The following is a 21,591-nucleotide window of genomic DNA, read 5'->3' as shown; positions in this document are numbered from 1 at the left end:
GAAAGGAAGTGAAAGAAATAATTAAAAACAACCCCAAACTGGTCAAAAATTCAGCAGATATCAACAGATCTATACTAATCACTGGTATAAATGAAGAAGAAATGAGAAACAAAATTCTGAGAGACAAAAAGGAGATGGTAAATATAATGAACATATTGAAGGAAATATCAGAGGAAATATATGATAAAGACATAGAGGAACACAGAAGGCCTGGGAAATATGAGTGAAGTAAGTCAGGGCTCCAGAAAGTAACTTCCAGAGTGTGAACACTGTGGAGGAAATACTAAAAAATGCAAACAAACTCATGGAAAAAGAGGAATTTTAAAAAGTATGGATAAAAAGATGCCTGACTAAAGAGGAATGGGGAATACTAAAGGAGAAGAGGGAGGAAGCAAAAACAAATAATGAGGAAAGATCAGAGGAAGAGAAATTCTTTTTTATATATAGTACTGCAATTTAATTGCAAGTACGAAAGTGGTACTTAACTGACAGGGAATAAAAAGAAAGAAGGTAGTAGACTCAAGCTATGCCAAGTATGTAAACAAGATGATTAAGTTGATGTACTCAAATGTAGGTGGAATGGTGTCTAAATTATTAGAGATGAAAGACTATATAAAAGAAAAGGAACCTCATATTATTTGCCTAACTGAAACAAAATTAACCCCAGAGATATCAAACAGTACCATAAACTTAGGGAAATACAATACTGTATATGGCGAAGAGACAGAAATTTAAGAAAAGGAGGAGGAATTATCTATCTACCTATCTACTGCCAGACATGTTAATCCCATACGGGGTAGCCACAGACAAATCGCCTCCATGTCGCCCTGTCCCCTACCATTTACTGCCCTGCTTCCAGCTCACACCTCCCTCTCTCATATACCTCTCCACTCCATCCCTCCATCTCATCCTTGGCCTCCCCCTCCATCTCACTCACATACACTGTCCTCAACTGTTTCTTGCTCTTCATCATCTCCACATGGCTAAACCACCTCAGTGTGTTTCTCTTAATGCTTCCTATCACATTCACATCCACACCACAACGCTCCTTCACTTCTTCATTTGTTAGTCTGTCTCTCCATGTGACTGCTCATGTTCCTATCAGATAACTCATTTCATTGGTCTCACCCTTGACTTTTGTCCCTCCAACAAGGTCCAAGCTTCCCTTCCATATGTTAGAGTTGGTAGCACAATACTGTCATGCAGTAACTTTTTCACTTCATGCTCACTTCCCTATTTCTTATCACTACTTTCAAAGAACCAGCAACTTTTCTTCCTTGTTGTACCCTTGCAAACACTTCGCCCTCTAAACTTCCATCCTTACTCATCACACTCCCCAAGTACTTAACCTGTGGATTGCGAGCCAAAACTCAGGCTGGGTAGCGTCGCATTGTGAGCCACAGCTCGGGCTGTGCAGACTGTGCATCACTGCTAACTACTCCACCCCTATGCAGACTTACACATGGTGCAACGCAAAAATGGAGAGAGAGAGAGATTTTTTCTTTTCACCAGATGATGCTCTGGATGTTTATCTTCAAGTTTATAATAAACAAAAACCAAAAAAAAAGATTTTGTTTTTTGATTTTGTCACTAATCCCCTACATAAACTTATGCATGGCCCTACGCAAAGATGGAAAGAGAGAGATTTTTTTTCTTTCACCAGATGATGTCCTGGATTTTTATCAAGTTTATAAGAAACAAAAACTATTAAGAAAAAAAAAAAAAAATCATTTTTTGCGCACCACGAGGTGGGATAAAAATGGCAATTGCGCAAACCACAGGTTAAATAATCTCACATTTTCCATTTCCTCCTCATCCAACCTCACTGTACATTCATTTCTCTCAGAGATCATAACTTTACTCTTCCTTACAGGCACCTTTAAATTCCATTTCTTACAGACTCTCCGAAACTCATTCACCAAGCCTTGCAGTTGCCCTTCGTCTTCACTTAACAATACATTATCATCCGCAAACAACAGTACAGGGAGTTTCTACACACTACCCTCTGTCATTAAAGCCACTCCAGCATCCACTGCCCTACCTTGTATCTCTTTTACAGTATAACCCCATCTATATACAGATGAACAACCATGGATACATGACACATCCTTGTTTCAATCTAACCTTCAAATAGAAAAGTTCACTCAGTTCACTGTCCACACGCACTGTAGCCTTAGCACCCTCATACGTACTCTTCACAGCATTCAGTGACATCCCATTTATGCCATATATTCTTAATACTTAATAAATAGTAGGAGAAATTATAATATTAACAAAGAAATATCTATAAGTCAAAGAAATAGAACTAGATATACCCTCACAAGTAGAACTGATTGCAGTAGAGATAACACAGCTGAAGGGAAAGTAATTGTGGCAGATTTATACATGCCGCCCAAAACAGACACTCGGGAAAGAGGCATATATGAAAACCTGGCAGAAGGTACAATTCAGAGTTTAAGAGCATTGCAGTATGGAATGGAAGAGGAATCTGAGAGAATTATATTAACTGGAGATTTCATTACAAATCCCTCATATGTACACTTCACGGCATTCAGCAACTTCCCATTTACACCATATATTCTTAATACTTCATATATAGGGGAAGAAATTATAATATTAACAAGGAAATATCTGTAAGTCAAAGAAATAGAACTAGATACACCTTCACAAGTAGAACTGATTGCAGTAGAGATTAACACTTCTGAAGGGAAAGTAATTGTGGCAGATTTATACATGCCACCCAAAACAGACACCTGGGATAGAGGCGTATATGGAAACCTGGCAGAAAGTACAATTCAGAGTTTAAGGGCATTACAGTATAGAATGGAAGAGGAATCTGAAAGAATTATATTAACTGGAGATTTCAGTACAAATATATATTGGAATACTCTAGATGTAAGAAACCATGAAAGCTGGTGTATTTTTGTAGGTGCGGGTAAGGGGATGAGTCTATTATGATGTGGCAGGGGTAAACCAGCTCTGCTGTTGGGCCCTGCTGCGGATGTCACTGATTGCACTGCACAGTTGACCCTCATTCGGTGTGGTGCAGTGAGGATCTGTCCCTTCTCCCCTTTGGGGCTAAGATGCGAATGAATGTGTTTGAGTGGATGAGTAAATTGGGAGTGTGTCGTCCTGTCTCGGCTACCTCCCTTTCCTTGGGGGGAAGCAGCCCAGGTATATAGATAGATAGATAGATTTACCTAAGTGTGATATACAGGAAATTAGCTACGTTCATGGGGTCCCATCTCTGTTTCTCAGTATGTCAAATTTTGCATTAAACTTGTTTAAGTTTTTAAACTGGATGATCTCTTTGTCCAGGCTATTCCACAGGTCTATGCATCTTTAAGGAAAACTATATTTCTTGATATCCTTCAAGCAGCTTGGCTTCTTCAGTTTCATTCCATGTCCTCTTGTTACTCTCTTTTCCCATACAAACAGATCTTTTCTGTCAGTTTTATCTACTTCCATCATGGTCCTGAACACTGCAGTCATGTCGCCCCTCTCTCTCCTTTCCTCTGTGGATGGCAAATCCAGCTTTTCCAGCCTCTCTCTCTGTATGACAGATCTGCCAGACTGGGGACCATCGTGGTTGCTGTTCTTTGCATTCTCTCAATCTTGTTTATATCCTTCTTTTTGTGTGGGGACCACACTACTGCTGCATATTCTAATCTGGGGCAGATCATGGCCACTATCAATTTTTTCACCATCTCATCTGTGTAATGAAATGCTACTCTTATGTTAGTCAAGAGTTTATACATCTCTCTAACTGTCTTTTTAATATGTTTTTCAAGTGACAAACTCTCCTGGACCAGCACTCTCAAATCTTTCTCTTCTTTCCCTTTTGTGATTAGTTCATTACCCATCATATAATTCAGTGATGGCCTCTTGGTACTTTTACCCATTTCCAATATTTTACATTTCTTTGCATTGAATTTCATTTCCTACATCCAGCCTCAATCATGTATCTTATCCAGATCCTCTTGCAGCATTTTACAGTCCTCTTCAACCTCTACCTTCCTCAAGATCTTTGCATCATCAACAAACAGACTTGCATAACTGTTCACTCCATTTACCATATCATTTACTTAAATCAGTAGAGTGTGTGTGTGTGTGTGTGTGTGTGTGTGTGTGTGTGTGTGTGTGTGTGTGTGTGTTCTTACCTAATTCTTACCTAATTGTATCTTTACAGGAATGAGTCAAGCTCATACTGTCCCGTGTCTTAAACCATATTTATCGTACATATCCTTAAAATTGTGAATTGTTTTGGCATACACTATTTCATTCGGTAGTGCATTCCACTGATCAATTGCTCTATTTGGGAAACTAAATTTCCTTACTTCTTTATCACCTCTCTTCTTATGCAGTTTTTTGCAGTGTCCTCTTGCTGATGCTTCCCCATAAGTTAAGTAATCATTTATGTCTATTTTCTCCTCCTCAGATGTGCATTTATATAGCATAATCATGTCACCCCTTTCTCTCCTGTAGTGTTGGTAGATTCAGTTTGTTTAGTCTTTCTTTGTAGCTTAGATCCCTTTAGCTTGGTACCTATCTTGTAGCGGCCCTTTGAACTTTTTCAATCTTGTGTGTGTGTGTGTGTGTGTGTGTGTGTGTGTGTGTGTGTGAGAGAGAGAGAGAGAGAGAGAGAGAGAGAGAGAACAGCACAATCAGTTATGAACCAGTTTTAGCCTGGAACATTTAAATAATGGGTAAATAGATTTTTTTTTTTTCCAGTTTTTATTGATGCAATAAATGCGAAAAGTTTCGGTAAACAATTTCATTTCTCCAGTGCCATTTTTTTGCACTGTGGTTCAGAACTTCACATGACCTTGTTAGGTTAGCAATCCTCACGAACATAAGCCCAACAGAAGCTGAATCCATGCAATAGGTTGGGAGGTATGGGCCTTTGAATTGGAATTATTGGTGTTGCGACAAAATTACCTTAGGCGAAGTTACTCCGGTTTACCCTATCATAATGGGGGCTGTTTTTTATTTAGTTGTAGCAACTGAAGATGGTGCTCAGAATTTTAATTTGTGTTTGGTTTTCCTTCCATAGCTGTTATTTGTCCTGGAGCAGCTTGCAGACATCACTTCTACTCCACCCGAGACACCTCACGAGCGTCATTTCCATGAAACCTATGGTTCCCTTATTTCCTCTGCACTCCACACCCTGCGGCAGCCGGAAAGTTACTTTGACCCTCAGTCAGCACTCTCAGGACTAAGGCAACTGCATCAGGTAATGGGTCTTTATGTTGTTATTGATGGAAATAGAAGGAAAATTGTTAAACATTCATGTAGTAGAAGGTGAATGGATCACATTAGGGGGACAGTATTAACCCTCTTATTAAGAAAAGACACAAGTTGAATCCAGATGTGGCCAATCACTGAGCATATACCCCCATCACGGGACCTCACACAATTCACCCCCCCCCATACAGCCACATGCCAAAAGTTTATAACAACTGTATTTATTCTCTTGCTTACAGTTTTGCTTCTACCTCCATACATCTTTTTCCCCAATACTCCTGAATAGTTTTATCCTGTTGGTGGTGTAAACAAGACTAGCTGAGGCAAAATGAAATAATTATTTCAATAAATCTTTTCTTTGTTTTCATTTTTTGAGATTCATATATACTTTTTCTATGATAATGTACTGAGAGATAGTTTTAGATAATTTCCTTTCCTATATATTTAAAAAAAAAAAAAAAAAAAAAAAGGTCACTCCAGCTCAGTTAAGAACAATTTTATGAAAGAATAATTCACCATTGCTTAGATTGCAGGAGCTGCTTCTCTTTCCATACTTCTTTTTCCCTCTTACTCATGTATAGCTGTGGTTCCTGTCAGTGGTTTAAAAAAAAATAACAAAAGCTTTTTTAAAATAAACATATTGATTGTTATTTTGTTGGCTGCCACATGTGCCATTTGGTAACAAGAATTTAGATTTTGGTTGGACGTTATATGTCTTGAATGGTAAGGAACGGTTGGAATTTGCCCCAGCACATTAGACATCAGAGAGTTAGGTATGGCTGTAATAGAGGAGTCACTTTGGTCTGTGCCTGTGAAACAGGAAATATGGATGTGTAGTACACCCATGCATCCAGCAATCCTTTCTTACCAGTGCTGTGATACAAAGGCTGATTCCTAAAAGCTGTGTAATGGAAATAATGGCACAGTAGTTTGGGTACTAACCATTTTACTGTTATTTTCTCATTGTGCTAAAAAAGACTTCATCATAGCATCAGGGCAAGCACAGGAAATTATTTGAAAACGATCAGAATTAATGTAGGTAACTGTTACCTAGGGTAACAGACCATACAGAACAAGGCTCTAAAAATAATCACAGGCTGCACAGCTACTACACCCACAGACCACATACACCAAGGAACCAAAGTCCTCAAAGTCAAGGATCATCTAGACATGAAGGGCAAACAAGTTCTTGCCACAGCCTCCACAACCCCACACCATCCACTACACTACATGGCAGCACATCACACACACTAAGGAACATGAAAACAACACCCAGCACACAATATCATACACAGATACTGTCCTTTCTCACCCCTCACATGGCTCAAACCAGCTTCCAGAAACATATTTATACTCATATCATTTACTGTTCCATTCTTTCACTTAAATACAACACACAGCTGCATGCACGGCCTCCTGATATCCATCCTTCTGAATCCTATCTCCCTCGTGGGGACAGGGCCCACCTGCCCAGGCTGAGATGTGGGCATCATCCAGCTCTCTTGAGTTGTCAAAAGAGGCTGGATGACTCCGTCACTGATGCCCATCCAGGATGCAACACAGCACCCCATACTATTAAGCATATTATAGAAGACTGCATTGCACACAATCACCTGTGCCAACATCACGACATACACTCCTTGAGAGCTCTGTTGGAAAGCCCAGTCTCGGCTGTGGCCATCCATAGGGACTCAGGGCAGTTTGGCCAGACCGCCTAGGGAACAGCTACTACTACTACTGTTACCTAGGGTTAGTGTGAGAGTATTTTAAAAATACTGTAGTTCTGTCCAGTTCGGTCACGCATCATATATTTTGTAATTACAGCAATCCCTCATTTATCCAGACATATTAGAGCCAAAGGCATGTCCTTGTAGTAGCAACATCCGGATATTGAACACTATTCCCCTACTATACCCAGACCCTACCTATACTCAACCTCCAGTCTCTACCTAACCTGTTTGTACAGTACCTATTCTAAATTTGGCAGTGTTTTCCAGTCATTCAGGCATATTTAGAGATAAAAACACACATAGCAATATCCAAAGTAATGCTAAACACCAAGGAACCCATGCAGAAAAACCACTGCACACCAAAAAACACCCGACCTATACACTACTGTATGCACAGTACCCCTCCTTATTTTGGCAGTGTTTTCTGGTCATTCTGCCATATGTAGATATCAAAACACACATAGAAATATCCAAAGTAAAGCTAAACACCAAGAAAATCATGCAAAAAAACACTGAAAACCAAAAAAACCCCTACCTGTACACTACTGTATGTACATTACCCCTCCTAATTTTGGCACTGTTTTCCGGTCATTCTGCCATATCGAGACATGAAAACACACCTAGGATTGTCCATATTAATGCTAAACCTCAAGAAAACAATGCACAAACAACAATAACCCACAAAAAACCTGAATATGATTTGAAAATCAGTTATCTGTGATGAGTGATTGCTCCCGGGGCTCAGAAAAAATTCTACGGCCAAATATTCCACTGGAAATTGGTTATATGGGTATAAATGGTATACCATCATCTTTGCTGGTGTTTATACTATAAGCTAATAAAAACACATAAAACTGATAAGTAAAAATACAGAAATGCAGTGAGAATGAAGTGTTCAGGGCAAAAACTTACCTTCATGTGACTTCCCACCATCCTAGTGCAAAATTTTATCAGCACTGCAGAATTCTATGAGCTTTCTCATGGATTTTGCAGAATTTCGACGTGACCAGTAGTAGTCAGATAAGTCACAAAAAAAATTTAAAACTCACTAGTCAGTGTTATCACCATGGAGGAGTTTAGAGACTGAGGGAGTGAGGTGGGAGCCAAGAGGGTGTGGAAGAGGGACGGGAGAGGGGGAAAATCTAGGTTGTGGGCAGGATTTTCACTCTTCTGTCACAAGGCAGACAGGTGCTTTTACTATACATTCACTCATGGCTTGCAGTCTGTTGATGCTGAGTGGCCATGTGGAAACAACTCAACGTGACTGGCGACTTTGAGCGTTCGGTAGAGTGGCGGACAGCTTCTGTCACCGAATATGTACTTGTGGCTTGTGGTCTGTGTTACAATCTCAGTGACAGTTAGGAAAGACTTAGCCCCATGGCTGTGAGACATTCGGTGGGGATGGATATGGATGTTTTGACACTGCTTTTGAGTTACAGTCGTATTACTTGGGTGCTGGAGGTTTGTGTGGAGTGATCAGACGAGCACGCAACTTTGACCCTCCAGTACAGGGGCGGACGGATATTTTAGCTCTGGTTGTGGGTTACAGCCTACTTCCTGCTCACAACACGAGCCCAGCAGCCATGACATCGAATGTTTGAACATGTTGGCTGGCCAGCAGAGATTGTCAGGGACTCCAGATAATAGCTAGTAAATTCGGTTAATGGTTTAATAGTGCCAAGGTCCATCATCATGATATTGAACATATCCGGATACTGCACTTTCGGATAAATGAGGGATTACTGTGCTGTATACAAAATATAAAACTAGTACATGCTTGGAATGCAGAATTACAATGGGTTGCTAGGTTTCATGTTCTTATCTGTAAGATAGCTTGGACAATGTAGGACTTTATTCTGGTAACTGCCAAGTGACTTTATTCACCCAAGGGGAACATTCTGCCTTTAGAGTATTAAGCAAGGTGTAGCTATATATTGTATATCTGAGTGAATATAAAGGGTGAAGGAGGCATGGTAGGCCAAGAAGAAAGTAACTATATGGTTAATGAATGCATAAGAAAATGAGTAATGATGGTTGATGAAGTTAGGGAGATGACAGTGGTTTGAGCTGATTGGGAAAATTTTGTAAAGAGGAACATGTGACAATGGTTTGACACACATGTTTTCTTGGTGGCTTGTTATCAGATTGGTTGTAGCTGATAGGTTATGTAACATGCACATACAGTATGTGGATTTTGTACCTATGAAGTAGAGTCAGGATACATGGAGCTTGAATGATGAATGAGTATGTCCCCTTTAACCCATGGATTGCGAGCCACAGCTCAGGCTGGGTAGCGTTACGTTGTGGGCAACAGCTCAGGCTGGGTAGCGTTACGTTGTGGGCAACAGCTCAGGCTGTGCTGGCCATGCATCACCGTAAACAACTCGACCCCCACGCAAACTTACGCATGGCGCTACGCAAAGACGGAGAGAGAGCGATCTTTTTTCTTCTCACCAGATGATGCCGTGGATGTTTATCTTCAAGTTTATAATAAACAAAAACAGATTTTTTTTTTTTTCACTACTCCCCTATGTAAACTTACGCAAGTCCCTACGCAAAGATGGAGAGAGAGAATTTTTTTTCACCACATGATGCCCTGGATGTTTATCTTCAAGATTATAATAAACAAAAACAAAAAACAAAATCCTTTTTTTCCATCATTTTTTGTGTACCACAGGGTGGGATAAAAAAGGTAATTGTGCAGTCCACCGGTTAACTGGGTTGACACTTGATGACACCTTCATTCCCTGAGTGGAAAGAGAAGATTTGGAGCTCTCTATCAGTAATGTCATTCAATACTCACAGGTTGTGAGAGACGGGCTAGAGGAGTCCCATAACTGGGGACCAGTAAATGGAGTATGGCTTTTGTGCCCCATATACCCCATTCTCCTCATGTAATGCCTGACCAGTCCCTGTTATCGTTCATTGGTGCATGTGGCTGTACTGCTCTTAGATGAGAGAGTTTTACTGTCATGTTGGAGGCCAGACCAACTAAAATTTCCTCACCTTGTTCATCAAGTGTGATATCCCTTGACCACTTGATTCCAATAGTCTAGCCAATTAAAGATGGTTCAAAAACTTAGTTGGGACCTTGCCCTCATCCTGGCTGGAAATTAGTGTACAGTACCTAGTATCACTTGTTCCGCTCATTTGGAAGCTGTGGCATGTTTGGAATCATGTGGCCCTGAGGAGACCTCTGGTTGGTGTGACAAGCAAAAAGGACTGAATACTGAACAAAATGAAGACAACTGACCAAAAGGCAGATGCAGATGGCATGGGAAAATTCACCCTCCCCCTCTTATCTCTTTATACATTAATTATTGTATTTGTCACACAGGTTTTTTAAAGTTTTGGCAAACCAGTACCATGACTTTGTACAGCCACAAGTTAATAGTATTGAACTAGCAAATGACTGATGTCCTTGAATAGAAATAGCAAAATGACTGACACCCAGAAATTAAAAGTTTTATTTGTTCTAGATACAAAAAAAACAAGTAGTAAGGGATGCCTTCTATAGCGAGTTGAGGAGAGTGGTGGCTGAACAGGGAGCTGTAGACTGAAGCGTTAATGAACAGTACAGAGCCCTCAAGAACAATTTCTTGAGAGTTACTGATGTAACATGTGGTTGGACAAGAGGACCACCAAGACATAAAGTAACTTGGTGGATGGGATGAGGGTGTTGCAGTTAAGGAGAAAAGAAGGCTTTTCCGGGAATGGAGGAAGAGTGGTAGCAAAGAGGAATATTTGGCTTCCAAGCGTACTTCTAGAAGAGAGGTATACAGGGCAAAGTCTGAGTCTCAGAGACTATTACATGATAACCTAAATCATGGGGAAAGAAAAAATATGATATTTAGGGTGGCAGGTCAAGTGAAGAGGGATAATCGGGATATTATAGGTGAGCAGTGTGTGAAGAATGATGAAGGAAGGGTAGTGGTGAACAGTGAGGATATTAAAGATGCATGGAGAGAACATTATAACCTGTTGTTGAATGAGGAGTTTGACTGGGACAGGGAAGGTTTGGAGCCAGCAGATCCAGTGTCTGGCCCTTGGCCTTTGATTGATACTGCTACTGTGAGTGAGGCAATAGTCAGGATGAGGGTGGGGAAGGCAGCAGGTGCGTCTGGGTTGACTGCCAAAATGTTGAAGGCCTCAGGCGATATAGGGGTGAGTTTAGTCACTGACCTGATAAATAGGATTATTTATGAGTGTGTTGTCCCAGATGATTGGCTGAAGAGTGTAATTGTAAATGTGTATAAAGGGAAGGGTGATGCCCTGGAAAGAGGAAATTATAGAGGCATAAAGCTTTTAGATCAGATAATGAAGGTAATGGAGAGAGTTTTAGAAGGTATGATTAGAGAAAGAGTGAATATTGATGAGATGCAGTTTGGGTTTATGCCAGGTAGGGGGACAACTGATGCCATATTCATTGTTCGACAGCTTCAGGAAAAATATATTGGTAGGAGAAGGGATCTTTATTTTGCTTTTGTTGATTTGGAAAAGGCCTTTGACAGAGTCCCTAGAGAGGTGGTGAAGTGGGCAATGAGAAAGCTTGGCTTGGAGGAGTGGCTGGTTAGGGTGGTTATGGCCATGTATGTGGGTGCTCACACCCAGGTAAGAGTGAATGGAGATTTGAGTGATGAGTTTTCCGTGAATGTTGGTGTGCATCAAGGGTCAGTCTTGAGTCCCATGTCGTTTATCATGGTACTTGAAGCCCTTTCACGTGACTTTAGAAACGGACTTCCGTGGGAGTTGTTGTATGCTGATGATTTGGTGTTGATTGCAGAGAATGAAAGGGAGGTGGAGTAAAGGTTTAGGAAGTGGAGAGATGGTATGGGGCAAAAGGGTTTAAGGGTAAATGCAGATAAAACAAAAGTGACGATATTTAGGGTTGGTGGCGGTACTGTCAAAGACGAGGGAGAGTGGCCATGTGCAGTTTGCCACAAGGGCGTGGGAAGTAATTCCATCTTGTGCGGTGTTTGTGATAAATGGATGCATAAGAGATGTAGTGGTATCAGAGGTAGACTGCGAGATAATGCTGATTTTATGTGTACGGCGTGTCGGGGTGAGCAGGTGGAGATTGTCAGACGTGAAAGGATTGAACTTGCTGGTGAATCTCTTGAGTTTGTGTAAGAGTTTTGTTATTTGGGAGACATTTTGTGTGGTGGAGGTGGGGGTGTAGCTAGCTCTGTGGCTAGGGTGAGAAGTGGTTGGAAGAAGTTCAGGGAGCTCTTGCCTCTCCTGACATTGAGAGGACTCTCCCTACGTGCTAAGGAGTCTTTGTATGCAGCATCTGTTAGGAGTGTAATGCTGTATGGTAGTGAGACCTGGGCAGTGAAGGAGGAAGATATTCGCCAGCTCAGATGTAGAGAAATGACAGTGATTAGGTGGATGTGTAGTGCATCCCTGCGTCCAAGGCCTGGAGGGGCTAGGTTTACGATGGAAGACTTGAGAGGTAGGATGGGACTGGAGTGTATTGGTGTTGTGATGAGGAGAGGTAGATTGAGATGGTTTGGACATGTGGAGAGGATGGGGGATGATAATTGGATAAGGAAAGTGAGAAGTGTTAATATTGGGGGTGGGGTTATGAGGGGTAGACAGAGAAAGACATGGGACGAGGTCATTAAGTGTGACCTTAGGGTTAAGGGACTGAACAGGGAGGCTGCAATGGATCGTGCAGCATGGAGAGCTGCCATTAGGTGACCAAGGCCGACACATGCAATCGTGTTGGAGACTTTAAAAAAAATAAAAAAAAAAAAAAGTCGTGTATTGACTTCAGGGAGGGAACATAGGAGGTTTGTTTCAAAAGAAAACAGGGCTTTTTGAATAGCGTGTCAGCATGCTTGCAGTGGGAGCACTGTGTAGTGGGGACTTTCAACTTTAGTCTAACACTAGCCGCATGTCATTACATCACTTAGTCATCGAGGCAGAAGTGCTTGAATGAATATGTATTTAGTGCACTTGTTGCAAGTTGAACAATGAAGGCTCTAGAAGAGCAATGTGTTTGCATGAAATTCCACTTCAAATTGGGAAAAAGTTTCATGGAGATTTTCAAATATTGCAACATGCTTATGGGGATGACTGAGTCGTATGCAATTTCACAAGTGGTTCCATTGGTTCAAATCAGGAAGAACATCCGCCAAAGATGATCTCAAATCTGTACAGCCTTCCGTGTCAAGAGACGATGATCATATTGAGAAAGTGCGTGTCGTTATCTATGAAAATTGTCGCCTGAGTGTCCATGATGTTTCCAAAGAAGTAGGCATCTGTAAAAGTTCATGCCACAAGATTTTAACTGAAAACTGAAGATTCACCACGTTGCCACAAAACTTGTGTCTTGTCTGCTGACAGATGAGCAAAAAGAGTCAGTCAGAAGCTGTTTGATTGTTGAAATGCTGCTGAAAATTTTTTGAAAAATGTTATAACAGGTTATGAAATGTAGATGTATGGCTGTGATGTCAAAGGAAAAAGGCAGACATCGCAGTGGGCAGGAACATCATCACTGCAACCCCAAAAAAGCACATCAGAATTGCTCTGATATTAAGGTGATGTTGGGTGTCGTTCATCAAGAGTTTATTCCATTTTGTCAGACAGTCAGTGAAGCGTTTTACTTGGACATCGTGAATTATTTGAGGCAGGCAGTGTGAAGGAAGAGGCCTGAGGCATGGACAAGCAAAACCTTGTTGCTGTATTATGACAATGCACCTGCTCAAGCATCTGTCTTTTTCAGTGACTTTCTGGCAAAGCATGAGATGACTGTCATCTCCCAGCTGCCCCCCACCCCCTGTACCCCAAGTTGAAATCCACCCTGAAAGGTTGCCAATTCCAGACAGTAGAAGGATAAAAGAAAATATACTACAAGAACTGTGCACCTTCCCTGAAAATGTACATTCCTGGATGTATTCCAGAACTTGAAAAAACATTGGGAACATTGTGTGAACAATGGAGAGGAGTATTTTGAAGGAGGCAAGTCTGGTTAAGTTGTAAGTAAAGCAATATATTTATATTTTTTAAAAAGTTTGTTTCCTTTTTGGACAGACCATGTACACCAACATCCACCTTGACAGCATCGGCCTTTTTTGTGAGAATGCGGATAAGGTTACGGAAGAGGTAACTCTTTCCAAGGAGGGTTACGAAAGAGGTCACTCTATTTAAGGAGATGCTATATAGCCAAGGTGACAAATCAAATGGTTTCCTGTACACTGGAATACCATTTACTATATAACCAAATTATGGCATCTGGTGGTTTAGTGATTAATTAAGGTGCCCCAGTTGGATTGAGTCTGGACAGGTTTATATCCAAGGGATGGTTGGGGTTTATTACTCATGTAATGCCACTTGGGGATGAATGAGGCTGGTCACTCTCATCTTAAATGCCAGGACCACTTTGCTTAGTCCCATGCTTCTACACTCCTCATGGGGCAACTCAGGATTAGATGATGATGATGATCATGATAGAAGTTAAAAGCTGAAAGAAGTTGCTGAATGTCAGAATGGAATTGACAAATTTAAGGGTGAAATTAGGAGTCTGAAGACTGTAAACCAGACCCTAAAACAGACTCTAAAGAGCTCAGTGCCACCCATCATTGTAGCGGGAGGTGAGGCAGCAACTTCTCAGCAAGATGCCAGTGTCAGTGTAAGTGTGATATTGGTTCCGGTTGAAGACGAAAATGGCTTTAAAGGCTGGGAAATAATAGGCAGAAGGAGACACAGCCAGCTCAAGAAATTTTAAAGTTGATTGAGCATCTCAAAAGTTTAATTCAGTGGCCTTGCATCACTAGAGAATGAATCTTCTCCCCAGACTCCATTAGAGATGAGAGAAAACTTAAATAAGAGAATGCAAAATGGAAATAGTAGAAAGTCTCAGAAGCAGGAGGCAGTGAAGGCTAGGAGAGATAACAAGTTAAATATGAGCAGATTTTATCTAGTGAATGCCAAGGAAACCCAGACATTCCTTATTGGTGATTCTTCAGTTTGAAGATAGAACTTTGGAGAGTTCTGCAAGGGTAACAGGTGGGTCAGGACCTTTGTGAATACTAGAACAGTAAAAATTTGCTAGAGAAGTAGAGAATATCTAGGTAAAGGAAAAGGGACTGCAATAATTGTCCAGGTTAGTGGCAAAAACTTCTTCCTCAGGAGCAGCAAGGTTGGTGCTGCAGAAAAGAGTGTAAGTAATTCCACGACTCTCACTGATGAAATAGAGGGTAAGACAGAGTGAAGCATGATCATTGACATTTTGCCAAGGGTTCCACTGGTAATTATGTCATCAGTAAAGCCATTAGCATAAATTTCAGGTTAGGCAACTTGCGCACCCAGCAAGGAGTGAATTTTGTTGACCCATTTGGCGACTTCTTTGGGCAACAGCAATTTTACCTTTGCGATGATGTACATTTAAGTGACAGTGGAAAGGCTTACTTTGATAACTTGCACAATCAGCAGCTCTTTAGCTTATTGAATTCAGTCTGTGATGTTGTGGCAAGCTGTCCAGTAGAGACATGGCAGACATCAGCAGATTCCCCTCCACTGCCAAAGAAATGGCCTCAGAAAGATAGAGTTCCTTTATCAGAAAAATTTGGAGGCTCTCCACCACAGATAAATCACCAAGGTGGCTCTGTCACTGGAGGACTCGTCTCATGGCACATGGCAAACTCCGAGCCCCCAAAGAAGCAGCTGTGCTCCTGAAGCGAAGGAATGACAGTTGCTGCATCCTTTCTCTGATGGCAAGTAAGAAACTGGTCCAAGAGCGAAAGAAGTTCCTCCAGGTACACTCGCTCCAGAAAGTATCGGTGCAGATTATGTGTTAAATATTATGACACAGGGACCAGAGGAAACTGGAAATTGCTGTTCTGTCCTTCCACATGCAGGCATCCCAAACGATAGATGACTGCTATATCAGATACCTCTTGTGTCCTTCATAATGAGTAGGGAATGGCCGTAAATGTTACAATTTATACGGGTATTAACGGGCTGTCACTGCCACGTGGTCGAATCATTCTGGATGGCAACGGACCCACAGTGCACCGATACTTTCTGGAGCGAGTGTACATCAGTGCCTACAGGAGACAATGACAGCGAAGGAGTTACTGGAAAAGACTGGATCCCCCTCAGAAAGTTTTCCTCAGTGCTAGGTTGGCTTGAAACAAATTGCCTGAACTCAAGGCATTCATGACTGCAGAGTATTTCCATCTTGTAGCTATTACAAAATCATGGATTCATAGTGGTTTGAGAATTTGGAATTGGTAGTCACGAAAAATTTCATCAAGACTGTACTACATGAGAAGGCAGTGGGATTTTAACATATGTCATTGACAAATCCTGTTGACTGCAGAATCAAGTCAGATCACAAAATGTTAGGTGTGGACATTTATCCAGCCAACAGTGTGTACAGTGATCTCTTGGGTATCGCACATCATTGGAACTGCAAGATAGCAAAATTGCATGATAATGAAAGCACAGAACTTCTAGGATTTATCCTCACTGGTACTGGGCACCGAAGCTGGGTACCGCAAATGAAAATTCTCTTCCGCAAACGCAGATCTGCAAACTCACACCTTTACCTTCCTCAACTGCCAATCCACAAACTTCTTGAAAGTTGCAGTTCCGCAGATGCAAACGCCAACGCAAACCATTTTTATCCCTTCAGTACCGCGACATCATTTTCATGTTATTCTGGATACCATTAGAGAAGTATATTATGTTTAGGATGCTATTTTTTTTGTAATGAAGGGGTTAAAAATCATCCCAAGTTACTTATCCACTACAGTACAGTTATATCTTTATTCTGACTAACAATAGGTGACTTTATGAAGTGTGGAAATTGTCTGTAGTACTGAATGGGATATACAGTCACTGCCCACATTATGCAGGAATATTGTACCCTGAAGCTCCCGCTTTATGAGAATTCTGCATTGTAGGACCACATGTTTACATGTTAAAGGGTTTCATGGTACCCAAGCCAGCCCAGGTTCGCCTTTTGGAACAGTTTTCAGTTTTTTTTTCCAGGACACTTACCTACCGAATAAAGACTTCATTACATACACTAGAGGATTCCCCACCTTGAATGGAAGAGGTTGTGGACATGATGAGGGGAGGTGGAGTGGGGTTCCATGGCCAAAAAAAAGAGCAAAGATCACACAGAGCACATGTGCACCCAGAATAAGGGGAGAGGGTGGGCGCAACTGGGGCCAGAATGCTCAGTGGACTGTGACAACACCCCACGCAGACTCGTGACAGCCATACGTCATAGGCTGGTGCAACCCCTGCTACAGCTGTCACTGGTTCTGTTATGTCTGTTTCCACCCCTTTATGACCCTGTTTTGCCGCATTATGACTGTTTGAAAAATAACTTGGGGTCTCTGGGCACAGTATAACTATCGTCTCCGTTTAATACGATGTTAAAGAAAATGGGCAGCTTCCTCCACCTGCGTTATGTCTGCCATTTTCGCCTTGACTAAATTTTGGCATCAAATTTTGGCTTCCATGTTATGAGAGTTTTGTGCTATAGGATCGTGCGTTATGTGAGTGGTGACTGTATAAAATTACATTTGTAGTAAAACTAAAGTACTGTATATATTTTAAATATTATTATCTTGGTATATTAGACTATTTATACTGCAAAACAAGGGTATATCAGTGACTGTTGTAAATAAATGAAAAAAATTATTACACTTCACAGCCCACACTTGACAAGCTGACACACCAGTCCACCTCTGTTCCTCGGCTGTAACCTCCTCAGTCCTCACTCCTCAGTCAGTCAGACTCCTCCAGCAACTGAGACAACTCCATCTTGATCAGGCCCATGTTGCCCTTCATAAAAACAAACTACTCAAAGTTCTCAGAGGTCAGGCTGGTTTGCAGGCAGGTTTGCATTTGCAGAAGCACTTCCGTAAATGCAAAACTGCAAATTTGCGTAAAATTTGTCGCAAACGCAAATCCACAAACGAAATCAGACTTCCGCATTTGTGGAATTTGCGGTTTGGGGAAGTGATTGCAGAAGCGCCCAGAGACCTGAGATGGGCTTGAGATAAAGGGGTCTCAGGCTAGGGAATGGAGAGTTAGTCGTTCCCAACATTTGGGATTAATTCCTCGTGTAGGGCTTATCTTTGAATCCCTCAAAACCATCAGAAACCTCAGATTTGCACTGTCATTGTTGGCAGAAACCAGCTCATGTGTGCAATAAGGGTGTTATTTTTAGCTCAAATTTGTTCAATAACATCAGAGTGCAGATTTTGATCCAGCAGTGCTAATGAAAACCAACATAACCAAGTGCATGATAACCAAGGGACCACTGTACAGTATGTTAGTCCTTGTATACAGGCCTCCATATCAACTTGCTGATAAGGATAAGCATATGTAAAGAAGATTGAGCAGTGTTGTTAGTGGTAAAATATCTCTGATTATTAATGACTTCAACTGTCATACAGACTGGGATGACAGAACAGCAGCTGCTGAAGGTAGGCATCTGTCATACAGACTGGGATGACAGAACAGCAGCTGCTGAAGGTAGGCATCTCTTAGACCTTCCTGATGAAAATTTTTTGTCTTAGTGGGTAAAACCATCATCATCGTCATCGTCGTTGTCGTCGTCATCATCCGGACCTCCTTACCTACCCTAGGGCAGGATGAGGAATAGCAACATCCAGACAGCCCAAGTTTGCCCAGTTCAATGGGCCACACTTCCATTTACTCATTATTCAAGCCAAAGGAATCCTGTCTCCATCTGATATGCCATAATCTTTCACCACATTCTGTAGCTTCACATAAATGGATCCGACAGAGTCAGTCTGAATGCTTTCACATTAAAAAAGGGTGCCAAATCTCTGATCATGCACTTCTTCTCACAACATTCATCCAGCCAGCTCGATCTTGTCAGTCCCCTAGCCTCACTGACTTCCATCCCTCTCTTTCTCACACACACATTCATCATATCCGTACACCTTCTCCTTGGTCTACCTCGCCTCCTCCCTCCTTCAAATTCTCTCAGATATACCTTTTTCACCACTATTGTTATCCGTTCTCTCCACAGGACCATACCATCTCAGTACACTTTCTTCAGTTCTGTTGTCCACAGAGTTCCTTACTCAGCACCTATAACGAATCACATTATTTTGTATCCAATCCACTCTCTGTACTACATGTACATTCCCCAGCAGTCCTGTCTCCACTGTTCTCACTCTCGACTTTTCATGTTCATGCCACACCATAGTCTCATATCCATATGTTAAAGTTGGCACTAACACACCTTCATGTAAGCCTCCCGCAGCTGCAACACTCAAGCCTCCGTCTCTTATCAAGGCCTTCATTGCACCAGTTACTTTCCTGCCATGCAGCACACTACTTTCCACTTCTTTTGCATATTTTCCTTTCTTCTGTAACAGTACTCAGGTATTTCAACTCTCATACCAATTCCAGTCTCTCCTCGTTAATTGTAACATCTCAGCGGGAGTCACCTCACTCTCGTAACCATCACTTCACTCTATTCTGCATTTACTTTCAAGGCACGATGCTCACAGACAGCAACAAAACTCTGCACTAGTCCACCAAGTTCTTGTCCACTATTTGCAAGTAGCATTGCATCATCAGCATACAACAAATTTGAGGTATTCCATCCATCACCATTCATTACCAGTACCATCCCTCTGTCCATTACTCGTGTTTTTACTTCTCTCATCACCCTATCCATATCATCCCATTCATATATATATTGAACAACCATGGAGACATCACACAACCTTATTGCACACCCACATTGATTGTGAATGATTCACTTAGATACCCATTTACCCTTACACATGCCTCACTACCATCATAAAAACTCTTGACGGCACCTAGCAGCTTACCATTTACACCGTACATGCGCATAACCTTCCACAATCCTTCTCTTTCTGCTTTGTCATATGCTTTTTCCAGATCTATAGATGCCATAAACACCTTATAGTCCGTCTCACAAACCTTCTTCACTATCTGTCACACTGCAAATATTTGATCCACACATCCTTCATCACCCCTAGAACCACCCTGTTCATCGCTCACAGGACTTGTGATATCTCTCTTACTTTCTGTATAATAATACTTCCATATACCTTCTGTACAACACCCAATAAACTTATGCCATGATAATTCTTGCAATCACTTTGCTTACCTTTATTTTTGTTCAGGGGTACACTCACAGCCTTTTCCACTCAGCTGGCACAGTCCATGCCCTCTTACATATCTCCAAGAAGCACTTCATTCCACTCTCCCCACTACACTCAGTCATCTCTGTATACACCTTCTCAACCCCATATGCTTTCCCAATATTCAGCCCCTTCACCTGTGCGAGAGTCACGTTTCCTGGCACTGCATTCCTTCTCTACACACCCCCAAAACCAATCATGTTTACAGCCGCTCTGCGCTCTCTATTCCCATTTATCAGGCTTTTAAAATATTCTTTCCATCTGGTCCTTACGTCATCCCCATGGGTTAATAATATGCCACTTACATCATTCACACTTTCACATTTTTTTCTACTGTCACTTCTGCATTGCCGCACCTTCTTCCAGAATAACTTCATATTTTCAGAGTAATTTGCATTCATTTTTCTTCCGAGATCTTTATTTACCTCCTCCTTTTTCCTCTTCACTTGTCTCTTTACATGTTTCATGCTGTCAGTATATTCAGTTCTTATTTCAACAGAACCCCTGTTCTGTAACCACTTCAGCCACTTCTTCCTCTTTTCCTCCACTGCTGTCTTAACCTCTTCGTCCTACCATACCATACCTTTCTTCTTTGTTGTTACTCTTGCCACAGCACACACCACTTTAGCATTTTAACTTAGCACTCTCTATATGCATTCCACAGGCTGTCCAGGTCCATTTCATTCCATTTCACTGATTCCAACTCCTCCCCTGCTTTGGTCCTGCATTTATCTGCCATTTCATTGATTCTCAGCTTCTTGATTTTCAGTCGTTCTCCCTGACTGCTCCTCTCTCTCCTGGTCCACCTCACTTCACTCAGATTGATCTTGCATACCACAATCGTATGATCTGACAGACCTCCACATCATCCTCTCACAGCCCTCGAATTAGCAGCCGTTCCGAACATTGACCTCTCTATGAGCATGTAATCAATCAGGCTCCTTTCAACACAATCTCCATTCCCTCTGTACCATGTATATTTATTTGCATCTTTGTGTTTGAAATAAGAGTTACAAATGCACATCCTCCTTCCCTAACACATATCCTTCAGTCGCTTCCCATTATTATTTTCTCCTAATACTCCATTACAACCCATTATGTCATCCTCAGGACCAGTGCCTACTCTTCCATTCATATTGCTCATTACAATCACTTCATGGCTCGTGGGCATTTCTTCCACTGCTTCATCTAGCTCACCTGAAAACCTGTCATTCTCTGTCTCACTCATGTCATCACATGGTGCATATGCTACAATCACAGCCACTTTCACATTCTCAAACTTGAACTTGACATACATACAGCTCAAGCTGACACATTTATAATCTCTCACTCCACTCTGCCACACCTCATTCATCAAGAAAGCAACTCCTTTCTTGCATCTTCCTCACCTATTCATCTTACACATTTCACACCCTCCCAGTCCTCCACTTCACACCCTTTCATCT

The 21,591-nt window shown here is 41.6% G+C and overlaps 1 protein-coding gene across 1 annotated transcript in view; it reads left to right on the top strand.

Annotated features, from left to right (window-relative positions):
- nonC (serine/threonine-protein kinase Smg1) overlaps window positions 1–21,591 on the top strand; it is a 1,312,439-nt gene that overhangs the window by 830,000 nt on the left and 460,848 nt on the right. Inside the window, exon 35 of the mRNA XM_080284159.1 lies at window positions 5,054–5,233. Within this exon, the coding sequence (XP_080140285.1) occupies window positions 5,054–5,233 (180 nt within the window). The remainder of the gene's footprint in view (window positions 1–5,053; window positions 5,234–21,591) is intronic.

The sequence above is a fragment of the Coenobita brevimanus genome, chromosome 100, assembly GCF_032717465.1.
Source record: "Coenobita brevimanus isolate Jiangsu-jjx chromosome 100, ASM3271746v2, whole genome shotgun sequence".
In the NCBI taxonomy this organism is placed as follows: Eukaryota; Metazoa; Arthropoda; class Malacostraca; order Decapoda; family Coenobitidae; genus Coenobita; species Coenobita brevimanus.
This window is presented reverse-complemented; position numbering and strand designations above follow the sequence as displayed.